At 48.4% G+C, this 16,487-nt stretch overlaps 1 protein-coding gene across 2 annotated transcripts in view; it reads left to right on the top strand.

The window, feature by feature from the left end:
• The first annotated feature begins 458 nt into the window (after positions 1 to 458).
• MIB1 (MIB E3 ubiquitin protein ligase 1) overlaps positions 459 to 16,487 on the top strand; it is a 74,491-nt gene continuing 58,462 nt past the window's right edge. Inside the window, exons 1-7 of one of the 2 annotated variants that reach the window (XM_078855996.1) lie at positions 459 to 1,098; positions 5,887 to 6,058; positions 7,762 to 7,891; positions 9,625 to 9,729; positions 13,591 to 13,657; positions 14,265 to 14,469; positions 16,052 to 16,244. In XM_078855996.1, coding sequence (XP_078712122.1) covers positions 873 to 1,098; positions 5,887 to 6,058; positions 7,762 to 7,891; positions 9,625 to 9,729; positions 13,591 to 13,657; positions 14,265 to 14,469; positions 16,052 to 16,244 — 1,098 coding nt within the window. In that variant the 5' untranslated portion in view covers positions 459 to 872. Of the gene's footprint in view, positions 1,099 to 5,886; positions 6,059 to 7,761; positions 7,892 to 9,606; positions 9,730 to 13,590; positions 13,658 to 14,264; positions 14,470 to 16,051; positions 16,245 to 16,487 lie in introns of both variants that reach the window. The other variant, XM_078855995.1, reaches the window with a different exon arrangement.

Below are 16,487 nucleotides of genomic sequence, written 5' to 3'. Positions count from 1 at the left end.
TTTGGCCCATCGTAGGCACATGGTTGGATCCATTGTCCCAACCTTGGCCCACAGTTCCATGTTTACTTTGTAGTCAGTGGTAGATTGTGAGAGATGTGGAAAAGATGGGGGGAGCTTAATCCAGTAGTGGATAAACCATGGCCAATGATGAATACACTTATTTTGAATAATCTCAAAGATATAACGGAAACAAGTATGTTTTAAAAAAATATCGCAGTGTATACATTGGAACTGTATTTCAGAATACAGGTAACTGAATTCAAATAATAAAGCCCCGATTTTTTTCCTAATTCAAACGGCGCTTCGCACATTAAAAAATTGAAGCTTTAAATCCATTTGAATTTCAAAGAGTTGGCATTGTCAGGGCCGTTTACATTTCCCAACGCGGATAGGCGCCGTATTTGTCAGGATCCTTTACATTTCCCAGCGCGGATAGGCGCGACGCGCGAGCGGCCGTGAGGAGACCACGTGACCCCGCGTCAAACAAAGGCGCCGTGAGGAGGCGCGGGTCCAGCCGAGCTCGCTCGGCTCCCCCCTCCCTCCCTTTTAAAACAACAACAGCAGCAGCAGCGCCGTCATCACCGTCATTATCAACGAGATCCTCCTGTCAATGCGCCACGAGTAAAGCCGTCGCCTCGTTGCTGCTTCGCTCCTCGTGGGGGTCGAGAAGAGGTCGCTAGTCCGGGACATCCCCTCCACCCCCCCCCCGTCACTCGCAGCCCTACCGACTCGGACGCGCCTTCCTCGGTAGGGTCGCTAGCCGGGTCGGTGTCTCCCGCCGGGCCTGCGGCCTAGAGTGGTGGGGAGTGAGAGAGACGTCCCCTCTTCAGTCGAACTTGCTCGGCCACTCGCCGTAGCTCGCAAATCCCCGCATGGCTTCCCGCAACAACCGCGTGGTGACCGAGGGTGTTGGGGCTCGCATCGTCCGCGGGCCCGACTGGAAGTGGGGCAAACAGGACGGAGGCGAAGGCCACGCCGGCACCGTGAGGAGCTTCGAGAGCCCCGAGGAGGTGGTGGTCGTGTGGGATAATGGCACCGCCGCCAACTACCGCTGCTCGGGCGCCTACGACCTCCGTATCCTGGACAGCGCGCCCACAGGTAAGCCTCGGCTACTCGCCCGCCTGGGCCGTGGGGGAAGGAGGAGGCGAGTGGAGGGGGGGTGGTGTGAAGTGGTGAGAGTTGTTGAGTGACTGGGTGAACGAGTGGGGGATAGAGTGGATGGCGGGTGACTGGTAATCCTGGGTGACTAGTATGAGGGGTGACTGGTAGGTTGGGTGAGTGGTAGGAGGGGTGAGTGGTAGGATGGGTGAGTGGATGGATGGGTGAGTGGTGGGATGGGTGAGTGGTGGGATGGGTGAGTGGTGGGATGGGTGAGTGGTAGGATGGGTGAGTGGTAGGATGGGTGAGTGGATGGATGGGTGAGTGGATGGATGGGTGAGTGGTAGGATGGGTGAGTGGTAGGATGGGTGAGTGGTAGGATGGGTGAGTGGTGGGATGGGTGAGTGGTGGGATGGGTGAGTGGTGGGATGGGTGAGTGGTGGGATGGGTGAGTGGTGGGATGGGTGAGTGGTGGGATGGGTGAGTGGTGGGATGGGTGAGTGGTGGGATGGGTGAGTGGTGGGATGGGTGAGTGGTGGGATGGGTGAGTGGTGGGATGGGTGAGTGGTGGGATGGGTGAGTGGTAGGATGGGTGAGTGGTAGGATGGGTGACCGGTAGGATGGGTCACCGGTAGGATGGGTGACTGGTAGGATGGGTGACCGGTAGGATGGGGTGACTGGTAATCCTGGTAGGATTTGGGTGACCGGCTGGATTACAAATAGCCTTGAGTCACATGGGTAATGGGTAATAGGTCAGAGTTGGTAGTCGCAGCTACTTGTGTCACCCACGTGTACAGCGGGGGCATGGGGTATTATTATATTGGGTGACTGGTCCACTGGAGGCTCGGCTAGTTGACGACGACGAGACTATCTGTGTGACAGATCGAGTGATGGTAGAGTTTGTGAATGGTTCAAGAGCTCTGTGGCAGCATGTCTGTGCGACGGGTTAACTGGACGGCGTCTTCGCCGAGAGGCAGGCGTTGTGATGATGATGGGTAGAGCAAGAGACAGACTTGGTGAAGAGTGAAGCAAATACGAGCTTGGTGAGGCTGGGTTACAGGTGGACTGTGTAACGTCGTGTACATTGGGTGATGGGTAGAGCGGATGATGAGTTCGGTGAGAGGCTGGGTCTCAAGTACACAGGGCGGCAAATAATGTGACTGGGAGCCGAGGGGGCAGGCACACTGGCGGGACTGGGTGACACTTGGAGTGGTTTTGGGTGAATTATGAACTCCTTGGGTGACATTCCAGCCAATACTTTTATTTATTTATTTATTATCTGAAGGAGTCTTTAGATTGCCCGTGTGGGTGTACAGTTTATATTGATCAGCATTGCTTTTGTTGTTGTCACAGTCTTGCCTCGGTTCTACGGGGCTTTGTGAATGTCCACGTTTTCCCGTGACCCACCAGAATGAGATTCTCAGCAGGTCACCCACACACAGACTCGCTTCATGAGTGGTTGCTCTGATTACATCACTCAAAGGTGGTCGGTTCCTCGCGTGAGACAACCTCAGGAGGCCGCTGTTGAGGTTGAAATGTTTATGCCAATTACATTATACAGTATGTGCATGTCCAGCCCTTTGTCAACCCACTGCTGGATGAGTGCCTTTTCCTTCCGTGTGGGTAGTGGGAGTTGTTTGACCTCCAACACGCTGGTGAAGAGATGTGTGGCATAGAAGTAAAGTACAAACACGGAATGGGCTACAGTCTATACCAACCTGAAAAGCATTTTGATTATTCATAATACAGGTTTTTGGGTTGGATCGCCGTAAGTATGAATGTGTCGTAACCCTCCACCACCCGACACAGCCAGTAAGGTTTGTCACGTAAACAACGCGACAATTAGTTTACTAATTCAGCCCACCGGTGTGCTGGAGAGTAAATCCACAACATTTACAATTTGAATTCCAGCACAGCGGTGTGCTTAGCTTCCTCAATCTGACATGCTGCGTAATTTGGTCATCAGTAATTCATTATACCAATTTTTTTCCTGTATTTGTAAATGTTTGCCCAAAGTGATCGACGACTCTACTCGTGTGAAGGAAGTGTTGGGTCTTGAAGTGGTGTCTAATGTTTAGGAATATTTTTTTTTATAATCGATTTAATTTCTTAATTTGTCGATATGTTTTAAGTCGCATGGAGTCACTGACCCTGGACGAGTAAGGGACGTCTGATAATTACAAATCAGTGGAATAATTGGGAATCAATTGTAAAAAACATGCTTCGTTTCTAGTGTTCGTAAGCAGGCAGTGTGAACTTTAGAGATGCAACAAGATTTTGGAATGTAAACCCGTACACAACATGCGAAGAAGTGCTTGTCTCTCCACTGCACATGAGGCTAATATTAGGCCCATTTCCCCCGCTCTGTATCTTGTTGCAGTGTGTGTTGCAAGCGGTGTAAACCTCACGTGTTTCTTGCGATACGTTGGCACTGCTTAAGGTATCATCAGTAATTTCAATTCAAAATATGAGTTTAAATATAGGGAGACGTCAACAAATAATTTGCTCACGGAGGAACCAACCCCAAAAGCGTATGACCATATCGCCCAGAATTAACCCGATATCATGCAGATATCAGAAACTAAGCCAGGTTTGAGCCTGGATGGTGCTAGGATTGGTGAGCAACAAGAGCTTGATTATACGCTGCGGCGATATAACGTGGGCAACAGAGGGTAGTGTCGCCACATCTGTTGTTGTACTGCACAGTACTTGCATACTCCCACATTCCCCCCCCCCATCTTCAACGAATTTCCACTGATCAGCGTGGCGAAGTATGGTCCAAACAACCCCCATGCTCAGCAGCGGATTGACAAAATGGTTGAGAATGGCAACAGTCATATGCTGTTTTATGATTTTATTTAATTCTATCTCATTTGCACATTGTGAGCTGAAGCCGTTTAGCACGGCTACTCTACTTTGTTATCAGTGTAAATAAGTATTCAAGCTCTCTTACAGAGCATCTCTTTTCATGGTGTGCTAGGGATTCAACGCGGCCCCATCTGGTGTCCACGCGGCCCCATCTGGTGTCCACGCGGCCCCATCTGGTATTGTCCGAGTGGGAAGGCTTGAGCCGAGCAGGTGCTAGAATTGGACATGGCGATGTCACGTAACATCCGATTTCCGAGCAGCCATTTGTTTACCCGCAAATGACTCGAGAAGACGCTATTTTAGGAGGTTTCTGCCACAGCGCATGGATTTATAGCGGTTATCTGTTTGCTGGTGAGTGTATTTCATATCAGAATCGCCTCCAGTGCTGTTGCTGCTGGCGGCAATAAAAGTTGTTTAAAAAGTCAAAATAGTCTGCTGGGCATTGGGACATTATTCTCACCAATTCCATTAACGAGTGTTTGCCTTCATGTGGGAGGGGACCAGAGAAGTGGAGAAATCCCACTCCTCCTGCAAGGGGGTAACACTCAAAAGTCTCTGTTTGGGTTCGCAAACCCACTTGCTCTTCAGCTGACTTGGCAGACTATCATTGCTATTGACGTTGTTTGTATCGTGACGTGATCTTGTTTTCAACTACTTAATTACGTTGTAATTCTATTTCTAATGTAGAATAAATGTATCCAGAAAAGGCGCGATTAGCTTCAAGACTCTTTTTCGGAGGGTCCTGCTATGGGGATGTTTTTTTACCCTCTGCTGCCAGTAAGAAGTGTTTTATAAATATGAATAAAAAGTGTTTTGTTCGTGGGAGGAAAGTGGAGTACCAAGAGAAAGGCCACCACACTCAAACATCCACACAGACTGGCTCATGGATCCAACTACTCTACTCTCTCTTTGGTTTTTTCGGTAAAGTCACGTAGGTGAAAATAAAAAAAATATGAATAAAAATAACTAAATTGATCTTTTATTTTATTTTATTTTTTTCACCTACATGACTTTACCGAAAGAACAAAAGAGTATGGATCCTTGCAGTCACGAAAACTTAATCTAGAATTACTCTCCTGTCATCTAGCCTCCTCGCAGCCCAGCGGTGTTTGGAGTTTCACAAATCTCTGCGTGATCCACCAACTCTTTCTATTATTATTACGACTACTACTTAGGCTTGTTTACACAGGTAAGCCTCACTGGAGTCTCGTGGCTCTTTTTCAGGAGGGTCCTGCCAGGCTTTCACGGTAGAGGTAATGATTGATGTGTAGATTCCAATTGAGTAATTTGCAGGTAATTTTTTTAAGTTTTGGCAAATTCTTACCGTGAAGCTGGGAATGCCATCGCACCGTACCTTGCCTCCAAAGCAACAGATGACAGACATGCACCACCTCGCCTGACTCGTGTTGTACTCTGTCTTGTTTAGTTTCACTGATTGCGAGTTCTGTATCATGCTGTGAAATGCTTTGAAGTGGTTTAAAATCACAGGACATGAACATTCTTTTTATTATAATTATTGTTGCTGCTGCAGCATTTGCTATGAGGTCTTTGACAGGGGGTTTGCCTGTCACGGAACAAATATCTTAAGCGGTGAATATCATGGGCTTCAATGTGTATCAGAAACATGGTAAGTGACAAATAAATTTAAGGCTGAAAGTGTGCAAAGCAGAGTGGAGAGTTGCATGCTTGAAATGACACTCGGAGACGGGAAGAGGAACGCATTGATTGCAGCCCCAGCGGGTTCGGCAGGTTCACGAATCTTTCTATGATCCACCAACCCTCACCTTCACAGCACCACGGGTCATACAAACACCTGTGCCACCACCACCACCATGCCCGGCCCTGACGGCCAGCTCTGGTAGCTTTCCTCCTGTGACGGCTCTCGTGTCTCTCTCCTCTCCGCCCCATTTTCCCCGACAGGAATTAAGCACGATGGCACCATGTGTGATACCTGCCGCCTGCAGCCCATCATCGGCATCCGCTGGAAGTGTGCCGAGTGCACCAACTACGACCTGTGCACGGCATGCTACCACGGGGACAAACACCACCTGCGTCACCGCTTCTACCGCATCACCACGCCCGGCAGCGAAAGGTTTGATTCAAGACACAGAATCAGAATCGGAAGTATTTATTTACAACGGAGGAATCCGATGAGTTATGAAGCTCTTTTTGAATAGGGGCGCGACGGGGGGAAACAATACCCCTTCTCCACTGTACAAGTGATCTTTACCCGAGCCGTGCTGAGCGAGCCTGGTGCGGCTCGGGATGTGTCAAGTTGTTTTTTTCCACTGCAGAAGCCGAGCCGTGCCGCGTTGATGTCATACGCAATGAAGGAGTCGAGTGGCATATAGATGATGGCGGTGTCACTTTGTCCCTCATAGTATACGGACTGTCATTAGATGCATGAAACAGGTAATTGGCTCTGCCCTTGGCCCTGCTTGGCTGAAGTAAAATGTGTCCGTGAGGTTTGGTAAGCATGGCAAATGGCCAGTGGGAATCCACCCATGCCTTGGTTGCCCTGTGCTGGCTCGATTCGGATGTGCTGTATTGAAAAGGGGTATTTGGGAGCCTTCATTTTGTTAGGCCTATGCTATTCTAGGATAAATTTCTCACCGAATATGTTTCAGGTCCCTGCTAGACTGGAATAGACATGTGACTGGTAACCACTGCCATAACGAGAGGGTATGCTGGTTGTGGTGTCCCGTGGATGGATATAGGTTCTGGGTCACGGACTCGGATATACCTGGCTGCAATTAACCACTGGACTTATGGGGAAATCACCTAGAACGCGCGCTCCCTGTCTCGTCAGCTCTTGAAATCTAAGCTGGGTTGAGCTCTTGGATGGGTGACTAAATCAGAATCATAATATTTATTTATACTGGAGGAATCCGATGACCTATAAAGCTCTTTTTCACAGATTTCCAGTCGTGGCGGGTAATAACGTTACAACACCAAACAGTATAAAAACATGATAGTCGTACAAAAACAAGACTGGCATGCACAGCAGGTGCTATAGGCTGTTGCAGGGCTTTCACCAACACGCACTGATTAGTGTGGTGCAGTATGGCCATATAGCCCCCTTGAACCTCGCTGTGTCGGGAAATCCCGCATTTAGCAGTGTATTGACAAGTGGACAAGGTACATTTTTTATTAGAGGGTTGTGACTGTACAAATAACCTGTCTTGGGCTTCCCTTAGGTTGACTTAGCCTTAATTGAGTACCTGGTGTTGTGGTATGTAAATATTCTCCCTGGGGACATACTGGGAGCCTCTTAGGCACCACACAGTTGCTCTTCATAGGGGCTTGCTAACAGAAGCCTTTTTGACTGTAGCAGCCAATGAAGCTGAAATAGGGTTATGTGTCTTTGTGTGCAATTATGTGTGCGTGTAACATGGCAAAATGTATGACGTGGTATGCTCTGGAAATGCTTTATCTTGTTCTGGTATGGTGTGATATGCGGTGTGCTCAGGTTTGGTGTATGGTGCCCAAATGCTTTATGTCTGTTGTACTGCGGCGTGTTGTGGCATGTCGTGTGCTGTGGGACATGTTGTGATGTAGTATCCTGTGGTGTGTAATGCGAGCTTGGGTGGTGTATGGGGGTAAGCGGTGACGTGCCTCTCCGTGCTGCGGCCCGTTGTGGTGCAACACGGCTCATCGTGACACGGCGCGGCGTGTTGTGACGCGCCATGTTGTGACGTGGCGTGTTGTGACGTTGTGTGTTGTGACGCACTGCTCGTTTGTGACGCGTTGTGTCGTGACACGCCAAACGTTGTGACGCGCTGCGGTGCCCCACAGGGTGCTGCTGGAGTCTCGCCGCAAGTCCAAGAAGATCACGAGCCGCGGCATCTTCCCCGGTGCGCGCGTCGTGCGTGGGGTCGACTGGCAGTGGGAGGACCAGGACGGGGGGAACGGGCGCAGAGGAAAGGTGTGTACCGTGGTGCCGTCCACGAAGCAGAGGAACTGCGCCAGCGTACCTCGGCATGTGACCAAAGCAGATTGCTGTTGAGGAGTTAAATTGTTGTTTTTTGACACTGATGTTTTTCATTTTACTTTCCCAGCGCAATCACACTTTGTTTGAGTTCTGTAAGGATGGGTTTTTGGTTCAAGTTCTCTCCATCATGTCCGATATTGTGCTTTCCTATTTACCTTGTCCACTGGCCACCCCCATTCTTCCAATTATTAGCAGTACATCTTTCCTTTCTTGGTCTTTTCCCAAAATCCCTCGAGAGCTTACTTCAGCAAGCCTTCCCCTTTGACAATATTCTCGATGTAGAGATATGTTTCCTGCTTTCAGTTGGTTTATCTAGAAAGAGTAGCCAGCACTTTCTGGCTGCTCTTTCTGTCTGTCCAACTGATTTTATCCATTCGACACTGAACACAGACACACCGAATTCTAGAACGTCCGGAGTTATGTTTTTGTTTCTCGCCGTAAACATCCCTGCAAGATATCACACCAGACTCCACACCCGGGCCTTGACGAATCTCTTGCTCAGTTCCCTGCCCAGCCGTCTTATCCGCAGCAACTTTTGCTTTCTTACTCCACTGTTTCCATAGAAATCCTAGACGATATATTTTTTTTTTATCAGGTTGGGGGTTTCTTTGTAAATGCTTTTTTTGTCATTATCTGTTTATAGTTAAAAATTTGTTTATCCAGCAAAGCAAAACTGATTATCTTGACGTTTTCAGGAGGGTCCTGTAATGGGATGTTTGTTTGTCATTTCCATTAAGAAAATGGACAATTACTTCTCAAGGACTATGTTGCACATAGAAGGAACGGATTTAAAAAAACTCTCACACTCGCCCATCTACACAGACGGGTTCCCGAAGCCGCTTACTGTGCTGCAATCTTGCTCTTTGCTGACCAGTGGGTTTGGAAGTTTCACAAATTTGTGTGATCCTCCAACCCTTACCGCCAAAGTGCCGCATCACAGGCATGTGCCATCTCGTCGGGCCCTTTCTTTATTCCGCGTCTTGTTTTGTTTCATTCATTGCGGGTTGTGTGTCAAGTTGTGAAATACTTTCAGGTGGTTCTCTTTAAAAAAAAAAAATGTCTTCTACAAACATTATTGTTGTTGGAGGTAGTGTTGGCTGTTGGTGTGCATTTAGGAGGTATGTAGTAGTCTTTGACAATCATAAACACGGACATCGACAAAGAAAATGGAGCAAAAGTTGAAGATGCATGGGGAGGTGTGTGCTTTGGAATTACGCTGAGAGGCAGAAAGAGCAAAGCACAGATTAATGACTATGCCCACATTAGAGACGTATATCCTGTTAAAAATGTAAGTTGGCGTGGATAGGACATGTTCGCAAGAATTAATGATGACCGGTGATTAACACTTAACGACTGCGTGACAGCCAAAGAAGGGAAGATGTCTAAGAGAGGGCATCTACCGTGGAGATAAAGTGACAAAATTGGCTTGTGTAGATGAGTTATATTTATTAGATTGAAAACTAATTTCTTTATAACTTTTTTTTAGTTTGTTGTCCTTCCCCCGCACCTCCGATTAGCGCGGTTGGCTACGTACGGTGCGAAAGAAGTTCAACAAACATTGTCACATTGCAGAGTCATTGTGAGATACGGCGTCAGATTGGGGAACCCTCCTTCCACTGCTAGATAGGTTCTGGCTAAATATTACGAAGTTCGCCTCTTCCGCTCAGGTGACGGAGATACAGGACTGGAGCGCCGCGAGTCCGCGCAGTGCCGCCTATGTGCTGTGGGACAATGGCGCCAAGAACCTGTACCGCGTGGGCTTCGAGGGCATGGTAAGGGGCATCTCCTCCTCTTCCTCCTCCTCCTCGCTTTCTTCCTCTTCATTGTGAGCCAACGTATTCGCTCCCTCACTTGCTGTTTCTCGGAACTGATAGATAGGCAAGTGTAAGTGACTTACAAGTTCGGAATAGAGCGTGGCAGCATCGTATTGTAGATGTAATCAGCAATAGGGGGCTTTGATGGATTGGGACACCTGTATAGTATGCGGGGTGAGGTCAGCGACTCGGAGAAGACCTAGAGCCCCTAGCAGATTGCGAAGTGTCACGACATCAGTAGTTTTGGCCGTGATTTAATATTAATTTTTTGTTACTGTATAAAATGATTCAATCGGTATTTTCCTGGAAAGTTTTGCTGCCGCCCTGCCACGAGTTGCTGCCGTTGCGTTTTGTGTAAGAGTCGCGTCGAGTAAGTTCGCTCAACTAAAATTATTGTCGACGGGGACACAACGGATCATTGCAGGTGGTTCTGGATCAGAGCCATGAAATAAGCAGCAAAAGAGAGCAGGTTTGGAGGCGTTTCGGGAAAACTGAATTTGGTGATGAAAAGCAACGTTTCAGCATGCCTAAAGGAGACAGTTTTTGAATCGGTTTATATTTCCTGCTCTGACACATGAATCAAAAACACGGGCAACGACAAAGAAAATGGAAAAAAAGCTCTGAAGTGCACGAAGAAGCATGGAGAGGCACAGGCATGGCATTAGATTGAGAGCCGGGAAGAAGAAGAACACATTGATCAGAGAACAAGCGCACATTGGAGACATCACTTTGATGACTCTTAAGAAAATCAAATGGGCATGGGTAGGACACCTCACGAGAAGGTTTTTAATATCTGGTGGATGAGACCGCTGATGGAATGACGGCCGAAGGAGGGAACCCGTCCGGTACGATGACCGTGGCACAGACTGAGAGATGGAAATTGGCTTGTGCTCCGGAGCGGGATGAGTTGTGTCAATCAACGACTGAGGGATGGCGACCATTGTGGCGAGGCCTTCATTCGGCTAGCAGTGGATATACAATGACAAATCGTCACCTTGTTTCAATGGGCTCCTTTCTGGTAGTAAAACAAATCGTTTAGATAAAGGCCAGCTGTCTTTCAAGGGAGGCGGCCTATTACATAAATGCAGCAAACTTGCAAAGCCCACCGCTTGGACAGAACAACGGGGAAAATACCGAATGAGGAGCTGCAATCCTCTCTCTGTGTCTGCTTCACTTTGCTCCGTTGTTCTTGCGAACTCCCCCAAGGTTTCGCACCGTGGGGTGCGCGCACTGTAAGTCTGACGCCCATGGCTTCTCTCTACCCCCTTTTGTTTGCCAACGCGGTGATGTTTGGCTGGAGGTCCAGGGCACGGGGCTGCTCCTAGCATTCGCGTGCCGCCTGCCGCCTCATTGTGCGCCGGCTTTGCAGTCGAAGTCCAACCCCGAGACTTTTTGAAGGGAGCCGTCGGGCTACCTTTTGTCTACCCACGAATTGATTATGTCCATCAGTCTGTCCGTTCGTCCATCTGTTCGCACGAGGGCGCTTAACGCTCTTGCACGAAAGCTACAAGGGCCCTAACCAATTGCCATGAAACTTACCGCGCAGCTCACCAGTGTTCACATCTGGGAATATTGGCAACTAAATATTTTTTGTTAAAGTTTATTTTGTGTTTGGTGTATTCCTTTGGGAGACGAGATGGTAGCCGCTAGACAAGAACAATGGCACAGTAGCAGCTGGCTGGGAACGCGCGCCTGAGAGGACGTCCACCACGGATTTGAAGCAAAGGAATTGTCTTGTGGTGCCAGAGCTGCATGGATTGGATTCCTCACAGGACCACGAAAGATAGCGATGGCTTGGTGGGGGAGGGGGGGTGGTCTTCATCCAGCAGTGGATAAATCATGGCTGATGATTCTTACATCTAAAGTCTTCGGATTATAAAGCTATACAGCCTAGGGAATACCCTTACACAATGGAGACTCCATATATGGACTGGTTTGCCAGCTTGTTTTTTTTTATTGTGGTTGCAGCCATGGCAGGGCCCCATGAGACAAGCCTCTCTCGCGTTGACGATGAAAAGCCCTCGCCTCGGCTTTTGTTAAGTGGGCGGTCGTGAGTGGGGAGGGCACCGAGGGCCAGGCTGAGGTTTGGAACAGTTGGTCTGGCTTGGGGTGAGGGACGTAATTTATCATCTGCTGGCCGGCATCTGTGTGCATTTTCACGCGCCTGTGCATGCATGCATGTGAATGGAGAGGGGGTGCAGGGGTGCTATGGTGCAGTGATTCGCTCACCGTGCTACGGAACCCTGTGACCTAGTCTGATTTCTGCTCGTGGCTAACGTCAGTGACGAATATCGGAACCTGACTTGGGTCTCCCCGAGGTTGAATCTGCCTTTAATCATTATCTGGTGCGGTGTGTAAAAAAAAACATCATCACTGGGGAGACTAAAGACGGCCGGGGGTATGCTGCTGGTCACAACCACCCCCTCGTGTGTCGTCTTGGCCCGCATAGGTGTTCGCTAACGGCACTTGCCCCAACAGACTGTGTAGGCTACACGGGGAATCTTTGTCCTTGCCATGGAGAGGGTGTGGATGGGGGTAGGCGGAGGGCTCTTCGAGATCCGGCAAACAAAGGAAGAGCACAAAAGCCGGGCGCTGCTGTTCCCTTTCCCAGATGGCTCTCACAATCGCTACCCAAATGTGAAGCCTGAACTGTGAAGTCACGGAAAGAATCATTCCATATGCAGTATCGCACTCCACATGTAGGTTTTCACAGCCAATATGATTCATCATTGATTTTTGGGTAAGGTCACGTAATGATGTGGCCAAAGTTATGACGTTAAATCCATCCAAGAAGTCTGATCTTGACTTCTGGAATTTTTTCTCACTTCCCGGATATTGTCCTACTTGACGTAGTTTGAAACGAAACGTCGTATCCAATAGCGAAATTTGGTTGTCTGAGAATTGTTCTTCAACTTCCATGTGAACCTAAAGAGTAATAATCACGTTAAACGCTTGTACACGTGAAAATTACATTTGTTTGGCTGTTGGATGGAGACGGGTCTTAATGACACGAATTTGGCCTGATCGTTACGTGGCATAGTAACGCAACGATCAATTGTGAATCGGTGTAACACTCGTTGTGTGCTGTAGTGAAGGATCATGGGCAGCAAATGTGTAACCAACAGACAAGAAGTCCATATCAAATATATAATGAACAGGCAGGAAGTCCGTTAAACAGACAGGACGTTTCTCGAACGTAAAATCAAACCTCATTTATTTTTCCATCAACCCTTGAACTTTTTAGACCGATGATTTCAGTGGAATTTGTTTATGCAGGCAAACGCAGGACCTGTTTTGACCTTCCAAGTTCCATCAGCAGTAAGCGATCGAACTTCCCGTCTGTTCCTTATTTTCAGCTTCTTCCGCCTGTTTAAAAAACGCAATTGGAATGCATGCAGTGGCTAAACGTCTCGTGGCGCCGTACAGAAACGGTGGGCGTGTTTATTTAATCAAAAAAGGCATTCCGTCAGAGGAAGACATTGAATTCTTGGACTTGAACAGGGGCAGTGTGTCGACAGTATATATGACTGGGGGAAGGGAGTTCCAGACTCTGTGGGCTACAGAAGAGAATGAGCGATCTCTCACCAAGCATAGGTTGACGAGACGTTTAGACAGAAAGCTTAGTTCGCTGGAGTAGAGAGTGTATGGAGAGGCGAAGAGTTAAGGTGATTAAGGGGGGAGAGCTTAGTCGTTGGCAAGTCCATGGGCGATATCTGTGTCGGCACATAACGTTGCCCGCATGAAGAATGCGTGATGTGGTCATAGTGCAATCTGCTTGTGATTAAAGTGACACTTTCTGGCTTGTTGTTTGTTTTACAGTCGGATTTGAAATGCATCCAAGACGCAAAGGGTGGATCCTTTTACAGAGATCACTGCCCAGTGTTGGGTAAGTGCCGGTGGTAGGCCCATCACACACCACAGTCCTGAGCCGGCATTTATAATATTAACCAAAATAATCGTGCTCCATCGCAATTTCTCTACTACGGGATGAAGGCCTCCCCAAGCCGTTGCCGTCCCTCACGGTCACGTGATTAAACTATCCGTCTGGCTCCTGCACACGAGCTGGTGTCTTCGCTCCAGCTCCTTAACAGACGTCCTGCCGGGCATGTTTTCTCCTTCGGCTGTCACGCTGTCGTTAATCTCGACCACTGACCGTAGTCCCTTCTATGGACGTGGCCTATTCAGGCCCTCTTGCTATAATATTAATATCGACCTTAATAATTGCCCAGTGAAGCTTCATTGAGTTCAAGACTCTTTTTCAGGAGGGTCTTACTACATAGGAATATTTCTACAATTCCATGAATCCGTGTTTGGTTTCATGTGCGAAGAAAGCGAAGGACCTGGAGAAATCCCACCATGCCTACTTAAGGATCGCACTCAGCTCTGCACAGATAGTTTTAGTATGCATATTGACTTAATATATTGAATCCATCTGTCAACTGATCTTTGCATTTAGACGACAACGACGATGACGGCTGTACATTGATCCGCAGGTGAGCTGAACGGGAGCCGCAATCCCGGCGGGCTGCAGATCAGCGACCTGGTGAACATCGACCTGGAGCTGGAGATTGTGCAGTCGCTGCAGCACGGCCACGGCGGCTGGACGGACGGCATGTTCGAGACGCTCTCCACCACCGGCACCGTGTGCGGCATCGACGAGGACCACGACATCGTCGTGCAGTACCCCAGCGGCAACAGGTGCTCGCCGCGCAGAGAGATTCTTCCAGGCCACCGATTTGTTGAATAGCATGGAAAGTTATCAAGCAGCTTGGCAATACCAGTTGCCTGATCTCTTTAGCTTTGCACGAAGGGTCCTACATTGGAGATGTTTGGCCAAATCCTTTTTGCGATGAGAGTTTTGCATCTGAGAATAAACCTAAAGAAATCCCGATATGCGTAACAGGGGATGACACTCTACGGATTCAAAGACTTAAGTTTCTGTTCCGTCTGCTTCGCAAACCCAGCTACTTTGGGAGTTTCCCATTAGTGTGTAACCCACCAGCTCTTGGTCCCAAATTGCTGATACACAGATAATGCCACTATGCCCAGCTCAAAGTAACCTCAGGGACTCTGCTGGCAGTGGCTAGTAAGCACCGCGTTTGGACAATGTGGCGATACTATGATATGTAGTACCATGCAAGAGCTGCGATAATCATTTAGTTCATTTTGCAAAGTTTTGTCATGTCACAATTGTCACTCGCTCGTGTTATTTTCTTTCATATTTTACTTCTTTACAAAATATTTTTGGAAATCTGAAAGCTCAATGTATAAAGTTGTCAAATAAGTAGCTATTGCCCATTGCAATAGTGCTTTGAAAAATGTTTTCTTGGAGTAATTGATTGCGCGATAGTCATATAACCTCATCGTTTTTGTAGCGCATCATCATAACTTTGTTGATTGCAAAGTTATGATGATGAGAAGGTTCATGGCAGGCTCATGTGTATGTTGAGTGTACTGCACCTGAAGAAATGTTAAGTAATTCTTTTGAGTATTGGACGTACAGCGAAACGCAACAACGATGCTATACTCGTGGAAGATACGATCGCAAACTGATGGGCAACTGATATTGCGATATTTTGTCACATTGCTAAAATGTATTTCGTACATATGGTATCTCAAAATATTATATCGGGGGATCATAGTAAGCACGTCGTGTTCCTGTCGCGCAAACGTGATTATGGTATTGATGTTTATTCACGTGAAAGTGACAGATATCTTCATTTACATCAAAATTACAAAAACAATTTGCATTGCTCAATATGTCAAGGCAAGTGTTTCTGAGGTAGATGAGAAATAGGCTAAATCATTTATCAAATTGTGTTCATCTTCACTGTGTACACAAACTTCACAGCAATCAGTCGGAGAAAGACAGATTGCTCTGCGTAACTCTTGATAAGTGAATCAAACGCTTGGTCAATTGAGGTCTTCGTTTGATTAAATCACACCAAGCAGGAGAAATGGGTTCACCACTGTTCGTCGATTGGCTGGTCGCGTGTGGCGGTGTAAAATGTGGGCATTCCCACATCTTCCAAGACATTTGGTCTAAATGCCCTCTATAGAGTCTCCCTTTAGTAGAGGCTTTTCTGCCAGGAGTGGCGAAAGCATGCCTTTGCAGGGCTGTACTTACCTTTCCCAGGAGTGGGACGATTCCTTACAACTGTTAGTTTTGAGGCCTCATCTTCCCAGCGCTTAACCAACTTCTCTCTTGTGCAACCCCCTCCCACCCCTCTCTCTTATCATCCCCACGTGACCCCCCCCCCCCTTCTTCCTTCCTGTGCAGGTGGACCTTCAATCCAGCGGTGCTGACCAAGGCCAACTATGTGCGTGGGCCGGAGGGCGCGAGCCACGGAGCCGAGGGCGGCTCCTCGGCCTCGCAGTTCACGGTTGGCGACGTGGTGCAGATCTGCGGGGACCTGGAGCGCGTGAAGCTGCTGCAGCGCGGACACGGGGAGTGGGCGGAGGCCATGCTGCCGGTAAAGGGCCGCGCGAGGGAAGATGCCGTGACGGAGGAGTTTGGAGTTTGAGGGCGTGTGGGTGACGCGGTGGCGCCTCGTTCGCATTGCGTCCGACGTGCAGTCGTGTTGGCGGGGGGGTTCTCCTCGCACTGCGCTAATGAGCCCGCAAACCCCGGTTTGATTCCCGGCCGTGGCTATCGTGGCTGGCCAGTCACGATTCTGAACCGTCTTCTTGGTTCTTTCGGTAAAGTCACGTAGAAG

The sequence above is a fragment of the Lampetra fluviatilis genome, chromosome 4 (assembly GCF_964198595.1).
Source record: "Lampetra fluviatilis chromosome 4, kcLamFluv1.1, whole genome shotgun sequence".
Taxonomy (NCBI): domain Eukaryota; kingdom Metazoa; phylum Chordata; class Hyperoartia; order Petromyzontiformes; family Petromyzontidae; genus Lampetra; species Lampetra fluviatilis.
Note: the sequence above shows the minus strand (reverse complement) of the source record. Positions and strands in the feature narration are given on the sequence as shown.